This window comes from Eubalaena glacialis, chromosome 8 (assembly GCF_028564815.1).
Source record: "Eubalaena glacialis isolate mEubGla1 chromosome 8, mEubGla1.1.hap2.+ XY, whole genome shotgun sequence".
NCBI lineage: Eukaryota > Metazoa > Chordata > Mammalia > Artiodactyla > Balaenidae > Eubalaena > Eubalaena glacialis.
The window spans coordinates 86,954,980-86,976,363 of NC_083723.1; the positions used below are offsets into that span (position 1 = coordinate 86,954,980).

General features: G+C 44.0%; 1 protein-coding gene across 4 annotated transcripts in view; it reads right to left on the bottom strand.

Annotated features, from left to right (window-relative positions):
* Nucleotides 1-253: 253 nt before the first annotated feature.
* The window catches only part of AOAH (acyloxyacyl hydrolase), a 177,653-nt gene continuing 156,522 nt past the window's right edge, over nt 254-21,384 (bottom strand). For all 4 annotated transcript variants that reach the window (XM_061197922.1, XM_061197920.1, XM_061197921.1 and 1 more), the window contains 5 exons: nt 19,669-19,727; nt 19,527-19,586; nt 18,138-18,234; nt 11,272-11,348; nt 254-630 (listed from right to left, as the gene is read on the bottom strand). In XM_061197922.1, the coding sequence (XP_061053905.1) occupies nt 502-630; nt 11,272-11,348; nt 18,138-18,234; nt 19,527-19,586; nt 19,669-19,727 (422 nt within the window). In that variant the 3' untranslated portion in view covers nt 254-501. The remainder of the gene's footprint in view (nt 631-11,271; nt 11,349-18,137; nt 18,235-19,526; nt 19,587-19,668; nt 19,728-21,384) is intronic.

Below are 21,384 nucleotides of genomic sequence, written 5' to 3' on the forward strand. Positions count from 1 at the left end.
TGAGAGAGTGTCCTACAGCTCCCGGCAGAGCAAGTGTGTGGATCGTGGAGGAGAAACAAGGTGTGAAATGCGCAAAGCCAGAAGCTAGTCTGTGGTAGGTTCTTCCAATCATTGATACGATGAGTGGGAGATTTGGTTCACGCTGGTGCCTAGCCAAAATAGAAGTATTAATATCTCCCTATCAGGAATAAATAAATAAATTTAAAAATAATAAAATAATAAAGCATACACAATTATACACACACTGTCATTATAATTTTGTCTTTATTGAGACAAAGATTTGGGTGCCGGTGGTTTATTTGGGAAGCCATCCCCAAAAGTGGGAAAGGGGAAGTGAAGAGAGTGACACTAGGCTCTTAAATGGGAGAAAAGCACTTTGCAAAGATGCTGCTGAAGAGGGGCCTGTGAGTTTGTGACACAGCCGCCCCCATAACCGTTTCTTGAATGAGTTTACCCAAGTTTCTGCCTTCCTGAGCTCCCCAGGAGCAGGTCCCTGAGGACTTAGTGCCCCCCTTGGTCTCCAAACACCTGCTCAATCTGGGGGTTGAATGGATTCTCCTTTCCCAGGATCTGGGGCCACTGGAGCTGCACCTTCTTCCAGAAGCGATCTGCCAACAGCTGTAAAGCCACCTGCAAGAGAGAACCCAAAGGAGGAGTAAAAGGGAAATTAAAACAAAGTAAAGAAGTTACCAGCAGGATTTACTCTATTCCTTGTGCGGTGGACAGACTCTAGGATGGTTTCCCAGGATTCCTACCTTTGGGTCTTTGTATGATCCCCTTCCCTTGATGTGGACGGGACCTATCACTTGGTTCTAAGCAATAGAACATGGTAAAGGTGAAAGAATGTCCCTTCGGTGATTATGTTACATTATCTAAGGCTCTGCTTTGCTGGCAGACTTGCTCTGGAGACTCGCTGATGGGCTGATGATGTAAGAAGCCATGTTGGAAAGCCCACATGGCAGGGAACAGAGGGTGGCCTTCAGCTGACATCTAGTAAGAAGTTGGGTCTTCAGTCCTACAACCACAAGGAGATAAATTCTGCTAACAACTCAAGTGAGTCTGAAATCAAATCTTCCCCATTTGAGTCTCCTGGTGAGAATGTAGATTTTAGCCTCTGAGACTCTAAGTAGAGAACCCAATTAAACTATGCCAGCACTCCTGACCCAAAGAAACTGAGACAACAAGTGTGTATTGTATTAAGCTGCTACATTTGTGGTAATTTGTTATTTAGTAATAGACAGCAAATACACTTTCTCAAAAAGGCATTTATTCACTTACCTGTGGATAGCTAACACTTGCTGCAGGCTTAAGGCTTGGGTTTTGGAGGTGAACAGGATGAATCCTTCCTTGAAGGAACTCCCAGTCTAGTGAGGGACCCAGACATGCAGAATGACACCACCAAGCCCACAGGGAGGACTGTGAGGGATGCACACGGCTGGAAGGGGAAGAGGTGGCAACTCTGCTGGGTGCGAAGAAAGGATAGGTCCTCTCTGAAGAGTGTGATGGCTGAGCTGAATTTTCAAGGAGGAATTCACCAGATGGATCATGAGGAAAGCAGTGTATGTGGCAGAGGACACAGCACATGCAAAAGCTTAGAGATGTGGAAGAGAAAGTCATAGAGGGGGACTACGGGTGCCTGGGAGATGGAGCTGAACCGGTCCCCTGGCAGGGCTGGGATCCTGAAGGAGGCTGTGGGCACGGAGAGAGTGGTTGGAGTGCCAGGGTGTGGAATGTACAGGCTTAATTCACAATAGGCTTGTTCCTCTCTCTCCTGGCCTGATGCCCGCTCTCTGGTTGCATTGTTGTATGTCCCTTTATTCACAATGTCAGCAGGATCCATTCTTGGTTGTTCGGTCCTCTGGCTTGTCATTAACATGCCTTTGATGAGGAGTCTTTCTCTGCAGATAATGCCCTCATTTAGCAAATGGGCCCTGGGCAGGCCTTCAGGCCCCAGATGGCTACATCTCCATGGGAGGGGTGTGTGGGGGGGTTAATGCTGAATGGTAAGAGAAACGTGACTGCTGAAGGCCTCAGAGGGGAACACATTGTTGAGGGCAGATGCTCAGGGATGTCCCTGACTTTATGCAGAAGCACATGGACATTGTCTTCAAAGGGCACATGCTGTTCATCATTCCAACAAGCAGTGCAGCCAGCTCCCTGTGTGATGCTGGCCAGCCCTCTTCAGCCTTCTTCTCTGGGCTGAAATTCTCTCATTTGCAAAATGAGTAAATGATCTGAAGACTTTTCTGGGTCTAAATTGTGTGCAAGATATTAGCAGTTGTTAGAAAAAAATAGAACTGGTTGAGTCGATACATTAAATATCCCCAGTATTTTAATATGTTCCTGAGCCTTCTGAGGTGGACCCCAAATTCCATCCATCCAACAATGTAATCTTGATCATATCCATGTGGTGTCTAACACACATACACACCCCACTTGCCACCAACACACACAACACGTACCACATACCACATACCACACACACACACACCTCTCAGACCTAAAGAGGCTGATTGTCAAGCCAGCAGGTTTCCAGGAAGGGTCTGATCATCTCTCACACTATAAGCAGTCATGTCTTCAAAAACAGAGGACTGGTTTTGGGCTGTTTTTCCTGCTACTTCTCAACAAAGTAGGCTGCTTCCAAGTCTGTGGAAAATTACTGGTTCTTCTTTTTTGTTTTTTGCCCTTCACTTTGATACACTTAAGCAGTCTTCCTAACAATTATGTGGTACCAATACATTTGTGGTCATTTATTTCCCAATGTGAATTAATAAAGGAGGAGATGGGGGTGAGGATAAGCAGAGGAAAGTTAAAATAAAAGAGCTCAGATTTGAGTATGTGGTAACTGTTTGGTTTGAAAGCAATTAGTTGGCTGTCACTCTAATGGAGACTAAAATATTCATGAGTGTGCATTGCCAATATTTTGGATCTAAAATGGTATTGTTATTACTAAACTAGACACTTGTGATAAAATGACCCACTATAATTATTCATTCGTCTGAGAAACATTTACTGAGCACCTATTGTGGGCTTCTTATAACCAACCTCCTCTTGTAACTCCCATGATGCTCTGCACAGGGCAAGGCCCAGTCATCCTCATTACTCCAAGCGAGGTGTTCCTTGAACACAAATATCTTTTGTGCTTCCCTTTTCACAATTAAAAATATTAAAGCAATATCTATTCATTTGGGAAAAAATTAAAGGACAGTTAAGCAAAAAGAAAAACAGAATAAAATTTGTCTTAATTATAATAGAGATAGTCACTGTTAACATTGAGCCTTTCTGAGGCGCACACACACACACACACACACACACACACACACACATTTGATCCCTCTGTAAATATTTTATAACCTGCTCTTTTGGAGGTATAATTTACACACAGTAAAATGAACTCTTTTTGGTAAACAGTTCCGTGAGTGTTGACAAATGCATTCAGTTGAGTAATCATCCCGACAATCTCTAATCTGCTTTTTATTTACTTTGCTCTATATTACAAACATATTTCTGTGCCACTAAAAGTAGATCTGTATCGTTTTTATTTGCTGCACGATAGTCCATCAGATACATGCAAGCTAAATTATTTCACTGATGCATTTTTTTCGCACACATCTCCCTAACATTTGTCCTCAAGACAGGGGTGGAGACAGTTTCCTGCTGCCAGTGTGCCCAACATCTGCAGCCCAGGAGGGGTTCACAGGCTGCCTCATTTACTAACCCTACTAGACACGCGCACGGAAAGAAATCTGGTCCAGCAGAACGCTAGGGAATGTGGAGTTCTGGTTAAGTGGAATATTCTGGTTAACAGGGTTAGGCCCTTCCTTGTCTCTTCCTTTGCAGTTGACTCAGCTGCCTGTGCTCTTGCAGGGCCCCAGCTGCAGAGTCCAGATGGTTGCCACATTGGCGGTGCTGCTTTTGTCTAGGTGCCACTCAGTTCTAGCAGGTGTGGCCCTTCCTCTGGGTAAGTCTACATCTGATGGGCACTGGTGCTGTTCTGCAGGCATCCCTGCAGCCCAGTGCTTCTGTGGGGCGTTGCCACCCACCCATCTGTCTACTGCTGCTACTCGGAAGCCCTCATGGTGGCAAAACCATGTGATGGTCATTGGTCCACTGTGAAGTTTTCTCTTTGAAACTCTCATAGAAGGGGTGACAAAGTAGGGCAACTTAACACCCCATTGTCTTATATAAGTTTTTGGTGAAGCAGCTTTTTCAGTTTTTACTTGCAGCCCCTGATATCCCTAGGATTCAGGCATGAGTCCACGGAGAGGGGAGTTGGAGGGTAGGGACCTGGTGCCATTTCTTGATTCAGCCCTTGGTGACAGCCACCATATGGCTTCTAGAATTTCTCTCCCTTCTAATGACAATTTAAAATTGCGCCACGCTTCTTTGCCTAACCATATTTGTATTTATGATGAGTTCTTCACCGGGAGAGTACCGGGTCCTCCAAGAAAATATACCATGTCAGATCCAGCCCACATGCTCATGATCTGCTCACATATCCAGACATGATAGAAACCCAGCAGTGGTCATAGCTGGACATCATCTGTGATTCCTCCACATTCCCACTTTGTAAGCTAACTGTATGTATTTTGCTACAAAAATGGAACTCTTTAGTAAGACAATCATAAAAATAAACCCGGAACAGTAACTACATTTTTGTAATATTTTTAAAGAATAAATGCAATTCAGAGCAAGAGTATATAGATTTCACCAACAACTTATCATGACTGATACCTTTTAAGTTGAACTCTTGCTAAATTTAACTCTGGGGTTCTACCAGACCAAAGTAAAAAATCTACTGTGAATTTATTTTTCTTGAAGGGAGAACAATTCCAGGCTGTCTTGTAAGATTGCTTTTAAACACCTGCAGGGAAGCCCTCACCACAGGGAAGGCACAGTTTTACTTCTCTGGCCTCTTAATCTGTCCAGAAACACAGTCTATTGGATCTGGTTACTTTGGGTCCCAATTAATTTTAAATTTGTAAACTTACAACATGACAGTGGTGTAAGATGTATTTAAAATGTTACATTTCCAGCTCTAGCCTGTCTGTGCTGGTTCAGGGTGCCACCACCAAAACCACTGCTGCCAGTTGGTGTATAAAGCAAACTAAACAAACCTGGTCCCTGATGCACGGGAGGGCCAGCCTAAGTGAGTGTATTTGAGGGTTCCCTGGCCCAGGAGGCCCTCCCTCCTCTCTCTCCCCACTGCCAGCTTAACTGCCTTTTTTGAGGGGCTCCACCAGTCTTTCAAGGACCTTGGGTCCCGGGGGCTTACATGTTGAGACAAATAAAGACCTGGAGACTGTTCACTTATTTAAAGCCAATCCACTGATTATATATCTGATGTCTGCCACCAGCAGTGTATAAGGGTCAGGGATCAAGAAAGAAGAGGGGATTGAGGTCATGGAAAATTCACTGCCTGTAGGAAGAGTTTTAAGAGGATCGGTTTGGGTTGCTACTTCCATGAGGAGAGGAGAGGACGCTGTTTTGCAGAGAGCTTTGTTGGGCGAAGCTTCTAAGGCAGGAGGTGTCAGGAATGTTTAGCTAGGTGGTCTCAGCATAGCCAAGGAAAGCAGACTTGATGTATGTTCGTGGCTCTTTCAACGTTTTCTGTTTACTATTGTCTGATTTTAGGCCCAGAGATCTTTTACGTGCCTTTTCAGATACTTAACTTTGCAAAGATTTTAAAAAGTGGGTGTTTGAACAGGTAGAATTGCTACAGCTTCAACAGGCCACAAATCTGGGTCTCAGGTCTTTGCAATGACATTTCTTTTCTAAGAAAAACTTTCTTTGCATTTTGTCAGCAGTTTGACTGCTATTCCCAACTCTCGGATACACCTGCTCTCTCTGGAGGCATCTAGCGATCTCCTAGGACTTCTTTCCAGCGGGTCCTGCTGAGATGGGCAATGGTTCCCACTTTGTGGTAGTCATACCTGCGTAATCCCTCTCCTTTGAGTGTGGTAGGACTTGTAATTTGCTTTTAACTTCTAAAATATGGCAAAGGTGATGGAATGTTACTCTGTGATTAGGTTACGTACAACAGTGACTGACATAACTGGCAGACTCTCTCTGTTGCCATTTTGCACTCATTGATGAAGCAGGTTGCTCAGGTGGCCTCTGAGCAACAACCGATTAGGAGCTGAGACCCTCAGTTCAACAGGTCTCAAGGAACTACATTCTGCCAACAAATGTGAGCTTCCAAGTCAAGCCTTCCGATGAGACCCAGCCCTGGCAGACACCTTGATGGCAACTTGGGAGACTCAGTGGAGCAGGATACCCAGCTAATCTGTGCCTGGATTCCTGGCCACAGAAACTGTGAGATAAGAAATGTGTCTCCTACACTGTTGGTGGGAATGTAAATTGGTACAGCCATTATGGAGAACAGTATGGAGGTTCCATAACAAACTAAAAATAGAGCTACCGTATGACCCTGCAATCCCACTCCTGCATATATCTGGAGAGAAACATGGTCTGAAAGGATACATGCACCCCAAAGTTCACTGCAGTACTGTTTACAATAGCCAAAACATGGAAGCAGCCTAAAAGTCCATCGACAGAGGAATGGATAAAGAAGATGTGGCACATATACAATGGAATACTACTCAGCCATTAAAAAGAATGAAATAATGCCATTTGCAGCAACATGGGTGGACCTAGAGATTGTGATACTGAGCGAAGTAAGTCAGACAGAGAAAGAGAAATATCGTATGATATTGCTTATATGTGGAATCTAAAAAGAAATGATACAAATGAACATATTTACAAAACAGAAACAGACTACAGACTTAGAGAACGAAGCTATGGTTACCGGGGCGGGGGGGTGGGTGGGAAGGGTGGGGGGAAGGGATAGCTAGGGAGTTAGGGATTGACATGTACACACTGCTATATTTAAAAAGGATAACCAACAAGGACCTACTGTATAGCACAGGGAACTCTGCTCAATGTTTTGTGGCAGCTTGGATGGGAGGGGAGTCTGGGGGAGAAAGGATACATGTATATGTACGGCTGAGTCCCTTTGCTGTGCATCTGAAACTATCAGAACATTGTTAATCGGCTATACTCCAATATAAAATAAAAAGTTAAAAAGAAAAAGGAATGTGTGTGGTTTTTAAGTCATTTGGTATGCAACAATAGATAACTAAAATACCTTCTCAGTCTTAATTCTCTTTGATCTTTATTTTTCTTCATAATTTGATCCCTTGGGCCAATCTCATCCCTGCCAGTGTCTCCTGCTCTCAGCTAGAAGCTGGTGATTCCCAAACCTGTGTCTCCTGAGATCAGAACCCATAAATATGATCTAATGGCTGGATAGTGTGCAGGCACCCCAAATTCAGAATGTTCAAATCTGCTCCTTCTTCTGAGTTCCTTGACTTTATATTTTAACCTCCCTTCATCCTGTTGTTGAATCCTGTGAGTCATCTCACTCCCACCCACCAAATCCAATCAATCAGCAAGTCTAGCATTATATATATTTCTTAAAATTCTGGTTCTACATTTTGGAAATGAGATGAAAAAGTAAAGCGGTTGTCAGTCTATTGATATACAGGAATTTTTATATGCTCATTTATTTTCCATTAAAATATAAGTAAAGAATTTAGATGGTGAATATAATCTGGCTCAAAAATTAATATCTATCAATCATAAATTTGAACTGTTCAACATAGCCCATATTTATACTTAAACTTGTCTGCCTAAGAAAACTGGAGCAGTTGAATCAATAGTGGTTACCCACTCCCCCCTGCTTCTCTAGCAGGGTTTTAGGAAGAAATAGGCCAATAAAATAAAGCCTGCTCACCCTTTGGTGGTGAGGGGCCAGTATCAACTGTTTTTGCTCAGATGTACAGGATTGGTGAGGGGGCACTTGAAAAAGGTCCGAGTCTACTCTTTTGGTTGGTATTATGTCTGTGCCATAAGGATGAGGTCCTGAGACTCAGCCTTGCCCATCTGACTCTTTCAAGATGGAGAAGATGTGGACTCCCATAGCTGCCCCATGATCTAGAAGGATCCCTTAACACTGCTTCTGCTGTAGGGCACACCGTCGGGAGGCGAGTATGCAGGGACATCCAGCGGCCCCTCTTCAAGGCTTCAAGTCACAACCCTGTCCTGATGGTGCTCACATCTGTATCTCCAGCTCAGATCCCTTCCTGAGCTCTAAGCTCGTATATTATCTGCTGCAAGGACATCCCCATTTGGACATCCTAGAGGCTCTTTAAATCCAACATGTGCCAAACTCCTCCTCAAACCACCCTATCACCCTAAAGGTGTTCTTGACCTCAGCAGGCAATGAAATCATCTATCCAGTTTCCCAAGTCACAAAAGAAGTGTGATGCTTAGCATCTCTTTCTCTTTCACCTTGACAGCCAATAAATGACCATGTTCTGTTGATTCAACTCTCTGAATCTCTCCAATACAGGCCTTTCTCTTTCTCCTCACTCTCACTACCTCTGTTCAGGCCATGACCCTCTTGTGCACGGGAGTGTCCACACCCCTGCTAGACCAAACCGTTCTTCATGCTGCTACCACAGGTATCTTTTCAGAGAACAAGTTTAGGTATTTTTCCCTCTTGCTGAAAAACCTTCAACGGCTCTCTGTTCTCCACAGTTGAAAAGGTCAAACCCTATTCAGACCTTATGTGACCTGTCCCTGAATATCTCTCTTGCTCTTTCTCTCTCCACTCCACTCTCATGTTCTATGTCCCCGCCACACTGAAGCACTTTTATTACCTCCAATGTGCCATGCTTCCTTTCGTATTCAGGTCCTTGCCCTTGCAATTTCCTCAGCTCAGAACACTTTCTGCAGCCCCTCCCCTCTGCCTTTCACTTGACTAGTTCACGGTCTTAGTTCTGAGTTCCCTCCTCTGAAAATCTTTTCTTGCACCCCTCTCTCCCATTCCGTCCCCCATAATGCTCCCATAGCATCTGTGCTTGCACAATTGGAGGCATTGACTACTTTTTACATTTAATTATCTATTTGTCATTCTCCCACTCTACCCTATAATCTCCTTAACCGGCAGGGGTGGTTTCCTGTTCAGCCTTCTCACTGTGTTTGATACCGGGTAGGCACTCAATAGACATTCTAGGATGGCAATTTGCCATCTGGACTGCTCAGCTCAACATACATGATAACTAGGCAGGCTTTAGGCATATCTATCCATTGTCACCCACTTTAGATGTGGCTCCACCACTGTTGGCCCACTCTATCACCCACTCTTAGCATGTGAACAAATCTCTCAGGAACAACATAAGATTATGACACACCGATTTTCAGCTTTTGACTCTGTTCTCAACAATCAGTTAACGGCGAAGCTGTTTGAGTGCAAGAAAGAGCCCCAATTTGACAGACCTTGAACCCTAATACTATTTTAAGAGTCAGGGACAGAATAGTCTTTTGATAGATCAGACAAATATGTCCCGAGGGATACAACAAAGCTGTCTTTGACCCTCTTCTTTTTAGTTTGTTCCTCATTGCTCCCTCTCTGACCATCTCCTCTCGTCCCCATTCTCTATAGAATCAGAAGGGTAAAATTCTGTAATGTACAAAGAATGACAAGAACTACTACCTAATTATTGCCAGAAAGCAGGTCTCCACATTAACTATTCTAAAACCAAAGACATCATTTTTTTTTTTTGGTGGGGGGGCAAACTCTAATATTTAACCAGCTTCTAGCCAATAATTCTCTTGGATCAACCCATCCAAGTGATACACAGGAAACAGATATTCTGAGGTGCATTACTTAGATTGTTTGGGTTGTTGTTACTTAACACGGTAAGATGCGCATTTAATACTCATTTTAAAATTTACCCAGCATCTGTGAGACTCTACTGTCCATCCATCTGATCATGGAGTGGCACTCTTCCTTTTCTTTTTTTTTTTTTTTTTAAATAATTAATTAATTAATTTTAATTTTTGGCTGCATTGGGTCTTCATTGCTGCATGCGGGCTTTCTCTAGTTGTGGTGAGCGGGGGCTACTCTTCATTGCGTTGTGCAGGCTTCTCATTGCGGTGGCTTCTCTTGTTGCGGAGCATGGGCTCTAGGCGCTTGGGCTTCAGTAGTTGTGGCACATGGGCTCAGTAGTTGTGGCTCGCGGGCTCTAGAGTGTAGGCTCAGTAGTTGTGGCGCACGGGCTTAGTTGCTCCGCGACATGTGGGATCTTCCTGGACCAGGGCTCGAACCCGTGTTCCCTGCATTGGCAGGCGGATTCTTAACCTCTGCACCACCAGGGAAGTCCCTCTTCCTTTTCTTTTGAGACAGTTCTTAGCCCTGCCCATGGGTACTCATGGGACCTAGAGCTCAGGGGGAGGGAGGACTATGGTTCCCTTCATGCTTCTTAGGGGATGATCAGCCCTCCCTGTGGCCTGGCTGACCATGTAGATCAAGGCTACAAGGAGTGCTTCTCACGTTTGGACCCTTGTCAATGCCACAAAGGCTGCGTCAGACAGACGATAGCCACAGAGGATTGCCTGTGGGTAAATGGCCCATCCCTCCTGCAGGGGACTGGCTTTCAAAATGTTAGAAGCAGCAGAGCTACTCCCCCACTTCTTTTTCTATTTTTTATACAAAGAAATATCATGAGCAAGTCCAGTATGTAGAACAGATAAAAGTGGAACTTCCCTGGCTGCAGCCAGGACAATGGATGGGGGAGGGGGAGGGGACAGAATCCCACCATCTAGCTCCCCTTGCTCTGTGAAGAGGCCAGAGTAGAACTACTTTCCAGATTGTTCCTCGGAATCCTAAATGAGAAACAGCTCTTACTGCAGGATATTGCTAAGGACACTGTTCTCCTCTCGTATGGTTCTCCTTTTTTTCTAGAAGGATCCATAGAAGAAATTTCTCACAGGGTTCACTTCCAGGAGTCCTTCTGATTTTTTTTTTTTTTTTGAGTACTTAATTTATTTTTTATCTTCTTAAGGCTATGACTTATGCCCTTCTTTGCATCAGCTGCGTAGGAAGCATGGAGCTGATTTCGTGGGCCCTTGCAGGCAGTTTCTTAGGACTTCCTGGGACACATTGTGAATTGTAGACATTAAGTCAGGAATTCAGGTATCATTTCTACCTTATTTTCTTTTTACTCTGATTTTCACTTTATTATTTTATTTATATTTTATCAATTTAATTTATATTTATTTATCTTCTATCTTACACATGTGTGCACATCACCTCAAATTCTTTCTGGAATAAAACAGGATAAAAACGAATGCATGGGTGCATAATTATATTACAAAGATAACGTAACAGACTGCCCTCAGCAACCATCGTGTGACTGCACTTACCTCACTAGGGTGGAATCCATCCACAGGTTCAATGAGCTGCCAGGGCTGCCCTCCGCTCCTCTGCCACTCCTCCATGACTGCGGGGCGTGCACACACACACACAGAGGGTGAGAGACATGCTTTCCTGAGCAACAGTCAACACCCAAGAGCAAGGGCTGTGAAGGATGCTCCTCCCAGGCTCATGCTTACCCAGCCACGTCTGCCTCTGCCGGGGGCTTTCTGAACAGAGATAATCTTTCCATTGTGTCATTATTTTTTCTCTAACTCAGGAAGACAAACGTGTGAGAGTGTTGGATGAGTGTGGCTTGTAGAGTGCGTAGGGTGGTGGGGAAGGGTGAGCTCTAAAATATTCAACATCGATTTAAGTCCATCTCATTTCTCAGTGGCAAGGAGGACAGAATTTCAGGAGTAGGAGGAAAATATTAAGCATTTTGTTAACATCTCCTTTCATTGGCTGCCATTTCCAGACACTGCCTGCATATGTCAAGCAATCATCATTAAAACTCACACAGTTCGTCAGAAATATAATTACCTAAAATGATCTGGACATCACATTTAGAGTGAGTATGGCTACAGAGGAAAACGTTATGAGCCCCAAAATGATAAACAGCAATAAAACTGTCCTTCAACAGGGATGAGACCAGGAATGTCAGTTGCTCCAAGGCAAAGGCATAATGAACTCTACATTATAATATCATACAATCAATAAGAACTCCTCAAGGAAACTTCAAATCCCTAGAGAGCCTCCAGAGAGAAAAATGTGAAACCTACCACTCCCAGTGTAGCCCATGTCCTCATTTCCCTGGTGTCCAGAGAGGGGAACCGGCACAGCTGAGATTCCTCTAGTTCTTTCCTCTTCACTTCACAAAAACTCAAGGGCAGGGATCTGTTCCCTCTTGCCCTCTTTGTTTATCTCTCTTTTGCCCCAAGGGAAGCAATAGAAATGCTATTAGGGGCTTTAACTGGATGAGAGAAGCTGGACTTTCCCAGAGCTGAATCAATACTTTGCTGCTTTTGTAATTAGTCCTAATATTGCGCCAGGCCGTCCACACTTGCTACCCAATCCTTGTTCCCAGAGGGGCTGCAAATACTGCTGTCCTTCTCAGAGCACAGGAAACAATTCCTGCTGGTGGTTTGGAGTCCTATACTGGATCACCAATTCCTGTTGGCTTTTTCCCTGCCAGAATGGCCACCACTGAGCCACTCTCTTATACTTTATGCCTGGGTTTTATTGGAGGTTGCTAGAAGAAGCAGCTAATGGAAAATGGCCTTTGCATTTCTTGTGAAACTCAAATCAAGGATATTGTCCACTGTGTCCTCCACGTGTGGTCTCAAGGGAGAGATTGCTTCATGCTGGTAAACGGTGTATCTCTCTGAAGGAATGGTATGTATCTGCTCTTCTGATAGGAAGCTCAGAATTACAGTGATACTGAAACCACACTAACCCTTAGGAAGGCTTATTTGTTCTGCTGAACCAGCTTGCAGACCTCACAGTTTCCTGCCGTTGGCCCTAGGTACCCCGTAAAAGACAGAGCCTTGGGGAAGCTTGCCTGGCTCTAGCTTCAGTTTACTTGGCTGTTCTGTATTTTAGGCATGACCTCGGAACCGGATTTTCTGCTTCAGGTTCAATTCTGGGTGCTTCACCTTTCCCTCTGGATCTGACACTTTGAAGCACCTGTGGGTCCCTCGTGTCTCCCTGGGTGTGCCATACTGCTCCGGCCCAGCCCTGCTCATCCTGGCTCACCTGTCATGCATTCCCCATGCCTGGTTCAGACTGTTCTTTCTGCCCCTTGGTCGGGAGAGAATGGGTCACTTTCCTATTTGTTTTTTGGGTCCTGCTGTTCTACTTTCTAACTTTATGCTGATTCTCTCTCTGAGCCATTTCCAATCTGAACATCCAACCAATTACCCTTAATGGAGCACCAGGCATTGGAAGGGTTTCTTCAAATACAAAGTCAATGTCACCCCCACTGAGCCCCCTCAGTGCTTTTTGTTCTTTCGTACTATTTGTCTCATCTCTACTTTGCAGCCCCACAGGGTTTCTAATACAAAAATCAACACTGATGCAGAAAGGTCCAGCCCAGGTAAGATGTCAGCCTCCTAGGCTCCTCTGCGACTTCAGAGGTGACCTGGCTTCCATTCTATTTGCATTCCTTTGCTTCACGCAAATCCTCAATGAACTTTTCAATCCTTTCTCCTGCTTCTCCCTTATTTTCAGTTTGGTTTCACCTTATGCTATACAAATGTTAAAAAGAGAAAGAAAAGAAAGAATGAAAGAAAATCTCAGTCAGATGTTAAGTAATTCCCAGGCCTGTTAGACAATGGGAACCAAGCCCAGTCAAGACCTGAGAAAGGGTTGTATTAAAGAGATAGACAGCAAGCCATGCACCTGACCTGGACCACTCACACATCCTCTGACCCAGCAGGGGTAGGAAGTTCCTCATAACACTTTTTGACTCTTCACATTTGCAGAGAAGGTTGAGTGACAAATTGAATCTAAACTTGTGCCTTCACTGGCCAAGAGAACGTTCAGAAAGGAATTACAGTGATCTGGAGATCTGGAAAATCGACAGTGGAAAAGCAAATTTGAGCTTATAAATGAAACACAGTTTAAGCCAAGATCGTGTTCCTGGAGAGGAATGTTTGTTAAGAGCTCCATATTAAAAAGACCAGACTTTCTCATACCCATGTTTCCTCTAGTGTGATTCAATGCTAGTCTTACGAGGCTTAAAGTTAGTCTAGGCTGTTTCCATTTTGATTTGAATTTTATGTGCATTACTAACTACCAAACTAAAAACTATGGCCCTTAGAGAAAGGGAGAGGTGGTGATAGATATTATACTTCATGGAACAGATGGACATAAATTAGTCATCAGAATTAATGACTATTTTTCAAAATGAGAAGGAATGGTGATTCTTCTACTCCCCTTGGAGGCTTGATCCCATAACGTAGGATATTTTCTCATATGATTATTGTGTCTCTGAGGCTTACCAGTCACTGAATATCTGTAGACATAAGAATTATAACACTTACAGGAAGAGTCAGTAACTCACAGGCAAGAGTTTAAGGTCTTACCTGTATTATGACCAGTGCTAGACAGAGTGACCCTTTTTAGTTTGCTTATCTCAGGGTGAAATTTTGCTTTCTTGGAATAAATGCAATACCAGACAGTGGTCTCTACTTCTTCTCTGATTTAGACTGGGTGGTCCAAGCAGGGTATTATGGTAGGTTGGTCAGTTCCCTTCCTGCCTGGGACCATAATTAAAAATAGGCATATAAATTGCCGTTTGTTCTTTGGAACACTTGAATTAAAGCTCTTGAAAGATCATGAGCGATCTCTTTGGATTTGGTACGTAATGTATTTCCTTTATTTGTAAAGTCAAAGAAGCTCTGCTAATGACCAGTTTTTCAGCGATGCAATAGAAATCACAGGAGTTTCATAGAACATTTGGTAGCTCCTTGATGATTAGCAGATATTTAAAAAGAGAAATCTGAATTCTGGTCAGCACTATGAAGTCACTGGTCATTTTGACAAACATACACTTGTGGGGAGGGGAACTAAGAACCAAAACTCTAACTGAGTTGTCTTAGAAGCTGAGGGGAGCTGGTGGTATATTTAAAGTGTCAGTGAAAAAATGGCCTTGTCAGCCAAGTGGCATGCTCCTTCCTCTGTTTGGGAGGTGTGGTGGAGATGAAGAAAAAGGACATCACCTGCTCAAGCTGGCATTTCCTGAAGGGAAAAAAAAATTGTTGCCTCTGTTTAGCTCATAACCAGTTGGACGATGAGTCAGCAAGAGACAAAAAAGAGTCTTTGAGGTGAGCAGTCATCTTTTGGTGCCGGACTGAGGCTGTCAGAGTGGAGAACAGATAGGTCTCGTGTCTACCCTCAAGGGACAGGGACCCTCAACTGTCATTTGCTCTGCCACAGGGTGTAAAATTGTAAATCTCATATGAAAAGTGATATTTGTGATGCAATAGCTCAAATACAGTATAGAAATGAGAGCAGAGATTTTCATGTGACTAGTGAGACTGCAGATTTAATCAGTGACTCTATAACGTTTTTATTTCTGATAAAAGGAAACTGTGATAAGGAGATGCATTTCTACCATAGCTTCCTGTGAGGAACTCAAAGTGATGCACAGGCTCAGCTGGTGATGGGGAGGGTTAGACATTGAAAAAGAATAAACATTTATTATCCATCTATCATAAGCCCTGGAAGAATGTAGTAGGTGCTTTACATACAGTGATGGTGGTGGCGATGGGAAGGTGTCAGCTAACAGGTATCGGAGTCCTTACTACACGACAAGCACTGTCTCTATCCTTACATAGAGCCCACGGTTTAGTTACTGCTACCTTACACAAAAGCAAACTAAACCTGAACGGTTATTTCATTTGCTCAAGTTTACACAGCTATTCTATGTCTGAGTTGAGATAGGAATACAGGTCTATCTGGTTGTAAATTCTGGGCTCTTTGTATAATAACATATTCGCCTGCATGAGGTCGGTCAGATTTCCAGGATGGTGAGCTGCCCAGGTTGGGGAGCTTATCCACGGAGATGGATCTGGGAGCGGATGCGCCCTCTGCCTACTCTGGAAAATGCTAAAATCTCAAGGTAGGCATGCCCTTTGCAGTAGTCTAACATTGGGTGTAAGTTAAGACCTTACCACAGTTCTTGAAAACTAGATAAAAACGCCAGCTCTCTCAGAAGCACACATGATGGCACGTAGCCATTAAATGCACGATGCTGTATCGGATGTTTCTGGAAGCAGATCCCAGAGTACCATTTCCTCTGCCTCCACTCTCCCTCCCACTGTATCTTCTCTAGTGGAGACTAACTTCATATGGAGAAGGCAAAGAAGGCCCTGGACCAAAACTGGACCTTCATTTTTAAGAAACGTCAGGGAATTACAAAGTCTCAGTAAATTCCTTGAACTGCTGATGAGAAGTGCCAAACAAGGAGAGATACCTAGGAGGTTTCTCAGTAAGGTGACCAACTGCCATGTTGATGTAGAGTGTTCAGGTTAACTGAACTTTTTGCTTTTTTATTGCATTTATTGTTGCTCTGAGGATAAGAACGTGCTGAGGAACCTCTGTTTCCAAGCATGTGGAATGCTGGCCGGTATGGGGGTCCAGGAGAAAGCTCTTTCCCTGTATCTTTCATGAAGAGAGGACTGTTCTGTTTTGTTAACAACCATATTCCCAGCACCTACACAGCACACAGGAGGGCTTAGTAAAAATCTGATGACTAAGTGACTAAGTTCTTAATCTTGGAGCATTACAGGAGCCCCATTTATTAAATTTTAATGTGCGTTTTAATTTTAATAGATCATCTGTGGATTATGTACAGATGCAGACTCTGATTAGGTACATCCTAATTAAGAGTGGGGCCTGGGGCTCTGCATTTATAACCAGTCCCCAGGTGTATAGATGTTGCTCATTTTGAACTATATACTAAGTGGCAAGGGTGTGAGGGAATGGTGCTCTTTCCTGGGTGCTGGCTATGTACCAGGCATGGCATTTGGGAGGATTACACATTATTTTACATAATCATCACAAAGACTTGTTATGTAGATATAGTGTCTCCATTTCCAGGTCTGGAAAGGAGAGTTTAGAAATGTTCAGGGAATCACCAACAGTCCCAAAGATAATAAATGACAGAGCTAGAGATTACTGTGGAAAATGAAAAAGTCTCAAGTGAATGCTAGGCAATATTATATTTTTAAAAACTTTATCTATATTCAGGGTGGGTGATGATCAAAGATCACTTGGTGGTGCATTTGTTTACACCAGGAATTCATTAATGAGGCTTTAACTCTGCATTTTAATGACAGGTTATTTATCAAAATGTCTCTCCCCCTGAGAGAAATATATATCACCTAGGCAGGAAATCTAGTTAACGGAGATCAGTCTTGTTGAAAAGATGTTCAGAATTGAAGTAGTAGAGTCTACAATGCAAAACGTGTCAGCTAATGTAATATTTGATAATTCATGATGGTCATCTGTCTCATCCCAGATGCTTGGGCTGGGGGAGCTGGTGGTGGGGAGACAGAGATGATAAACTCCGTATGAGAAATTGTCCATCCTTTGCATACACTGCAAAGCTTTTCATTAGCATCATCTCAGCTGGCAGTCTATCAACAGAGACTTTTCTCTTGCATAACAGTTGCTTAGCAATGAAAATGGGACTGGAAGGATTAAAGTCAATAGATAATAATTTTTCAGAGTCAAGATGTAAAGGATAAATCCAGTAATCATGCCTGTTTTCTTGTGGCCACTCATCAGTGACCCCAGTGTTTGGATACAATGCTAGAAAAGCAGCAGTAATGTTCTTTCCAGAAAGCTGGGATATGGTTTGTCCACTTTGCCATAGGCATCTGAAGTCCTCCCTTTGAGACTCATTAGTTTCATCATGTGTGAGGTCTGGGAATCTGCCTTGTTTTGAGTCCTTAGGTAATCCAGTGGCCCCAAGGAGAGGCACTGCCTTACCCCTCATTCCTGTCACACTCATCCTTAGCCCAGCTGTAAGCGGGGCCTTGCTAAACTGTCAAGAGTAAGTTAGATGATTCCACTGACCTGTTGGCTCCCAGCCCAAAGCTGTTTCCAGCTGGTCACTGGCTCTATTGCTTCAGGGATTCTAAAATACTGGTGAAGTAAGGAGGTGATGCTGAGCTTCCACCTTTCCAGAAAGAGTCTCACACTTTATCTTTTTTCAATACTCAGAGCTATTAATGCGTCAGAATGGGCAGAAGCGACTCTGCCCAATATACTGCCTGTTGGCTTGTAAACAAACGCCTTGCCCAGGCAGGCTCTAAATGGTAGCTGCTGCTTCTGTCTTGTGTCAATACCTAAAACAAGCAAAACTTACTTTCTTGGAAGTCAAAATGCATGTAGAAAAGATTGAAGTTCGTAAATTTCTGGCTGGTTGCAATTTTTTTCAGCGTATTGGAGAGTTGTTCTGCTCTCTGAATACAAAGGAAACAGGGAGAATTTCATGAAACCTAGACTTGGGCTTTAGGGAGACAATTCATGCAGAACAAAGAAATCAATAGTCCCCATCCCACCCCGACTGCAAGTCATCAGCAGAGAGCAGCTCTGCATATTAAATTCCATTCATGCACAAATGGCCAATGAGCATACAAAACTGTTAAAATTCATTAGGAACAAAATCAGTGCAAACTAAAGTATTAAGATACCACTTTCTCCCCATGGGTTTGGCAAAGAAAAGATGAACAATCATGATAATAAAGAGTATTGCCATGGGATACGTGATTGAGAATGTCAATTTGTTTAACCTTTCTAGAGAGCAATTTGGTGATTGGGATCCAATCGTTAAACATGACATACTCTTTGACCCAATAATTTTCTAGGAATTTGTCTTAAGGAAATAGACATGGTACACAAAGACATACATCTTCCTATATACAAAGCTTCATCACAACGCTATTTATCATAGTGAGAAATTAGAAACAATCCATATGTCCAACACCAAGGGATGAAATAAATCATGGTACATTCATATGCTCTATTTTCTAAAATGATTACAAAATTATGATGTGGAGGAATCATTATAAACATCAGAAGGCACAAGACAATATGTGTGTTCTGATACTATGTAGGCAAAACCCCCAAAATAACTATCTATGAAAATAATATTGGAAAGACATACATACATATTAATTTTGGGTGGTGGGATTTTGAGTGATTTTTTTTTGTTTGTATTTTTTACATTTTCCAAGGTTTTTTTAAAAATTGAAATATATTTCCCTTGTAAAAAATGTTTACTAAATTCCTTACAAAGAAATTATTTACCATCTGTGAAAGAAATGTGGGAACCTTTCTCAGAGAAGAAAGGAAGGCTCTGGGGCACCTGGTCCTCCCCTACCTTGGGAGAATTCCAGCCCTGCGTACACCTAGCCTTGGTCACTTCTCTGACTCTACAAATATGCCTAAGACCAGCTTTCAAAGGTGTGTGTGTCTTTGTGTGTGTACACGCATGTGTGTGTACAAGAGAGACAGGCACACATAGAGACAGTGATCGAGAAACACAGCAAGGACCACAGACTCAGCGAGGCAGAAGGGGGGAGACAGGGCACCCCACATTCTCTTGGCTCCTCAAGCATCTGGGAGTTTGTTTCTTTTATTCACCAGCTTGGAGGCCATCACCCTGCCAAAATCCCATCCCAGTGAAAACCCTGCAGCAAACACAGGGAGAGAATGATCAAAGACGGTATCAAAGGGCCTGCGACAGCCCTACCTCTGAAGTGAGAGTCCGGAGCGTCTTATTGGAAGACATCCAGCCGTGGCAGGGGCTGACCTGAGAGCAGGAAAACATTGATTACAGAAGAATAGTGCTGGTTGTGGGAACATAGCTTTGGAACAAGTCAGTGTGAGCTCACCTGGAGACAGTTCAGGAAGGAGTAGAAATGCGCGTAGGTCACGTCCTTGTTCAGCTGGCCTGGAAAACAGAGAGGTCTGGCATGTTGCATGCACTCAGATATAGCAGCCACCTAGGGACCCTGGTGGGTGAGCCTGCCTCTCTCGCAGAAGGCTGGCGCCTCCAGGGACCTGCCCTGGCTTTGCATTCGGCGTTGCTCTTGAAGATGCCTGTGCTTTCCTTCTTTCTGAGCCCCCTAGAAATTCAGACCTGGGGTTGGGGAGCGGCCCCAAGGAGTTTACTCCTATCTCGAGCTCTTCGCACGGGCTAGGGCAGGGTGTGAGGGGCCTGACCTTATCTGGACCCCAGTAGAGGGATTCAGGGCACCGTATGGACCAGAACACCACTAACAAAGGACCTGGCAGAGCAGTGGCTTTCTCCTGGCAATGGTATGAAACGCCAAGTCCCTGTGGGGTCCAGGGAGCATTCAAGGTGGGAGTTGACCAAATCCTCCTCGTTTTGTGTTTATGAAGCACTCAGGTCTGACCGGATTATCCCATGCTGAGGACCTGGCGGGACTCTGGAGGGTCTGACGGTCTGACCATGCACTGTCCTGCAGTTTGGTGAACTGAAGTTTTCCACAAGTGCTTGTGTGGCCATCGGACTGGGGAGGCTAGCACGTTCGTTATATCCCTTCATGGCCCAGTGGTTATCTTATTTGAGCCGTCATTAGTAGACAGGCTCTATTTTTTTGGTGCAGGTTAAAGAAGTACATACGCATGAAGTGGTAAGCGCCAAATGTGAGTTCATGCAGAGCCTTTCCAAATATCAGTTGTAGACCCAGAATCTGGGGGCGTTATTTATTCTCCCTTCTCACCTCCCACCACTGCCCCTTCTACCATATCGTGTGCCCCACCCCCGAACCGAGGCAATTCAAGTTTCATGCTGTGGCTGAGACACAAGATCCAGGTTCTCCCAAATCTCAGGGGTGAATGACTGATGTCTTATCCATTAACACTTCTCTCACGCTTGAAAAAATAAAGGAAAATAATAGGGCCTATCTCGGAGCGAAGAGAAAGATCGAAGGTGATAGAACACAGTCTTATTTTTCACTTACACCTCAGATCAGTTAGACTGAAAGATAGATTCAATTTTCTTGTCATAGAGGAAAAATATATTATCTCTCTGTGTGGGTGAGTGAATCCCAGGACTGGAAAACCGCAGGCTCATTATCGCCATTAAAGTCACAGTGACATGCTGGGTCTTCTCTGTGCTCCAAAGGTGTCTGCATTTTCACATTTTAGATGAATCCCAAGCCACTGGCTTCTGTCTTCACTTTCATTTTATGGGCTCCACATGGAGCCCTGAGCTCCATGATCCGTCTTTCTCCAAGATCCTGCTTTCCATCACAGAGGCTGCTTTCCCTCTATTTCTCTTTTTGGTGGGTGCTTTTGTAATTTGCCTCCCTTGTGTATGTGTCCCTGCCTGTCTCAGTCCAGCCCAGCTGCAGTGACTGACACCTTCAACCTGTGTTCCCCACCCTCAATCCTCCACGTGCCCGGAGGACTTGGCTCTCGCCCCCTGCTGAGTGGCAGCCTTCCTTCTGCCATCTTGTTTCTTTGTTGGGACGGGGGGCCTTGTAATAAACCTTAGGGAGCTTGGCTGGGGCCCTGACACCCTGCTTGGCCCTGACTCTCACCTGGTGGCCTCTCTCTTTTCCCCACCCAGTGGATGAAGT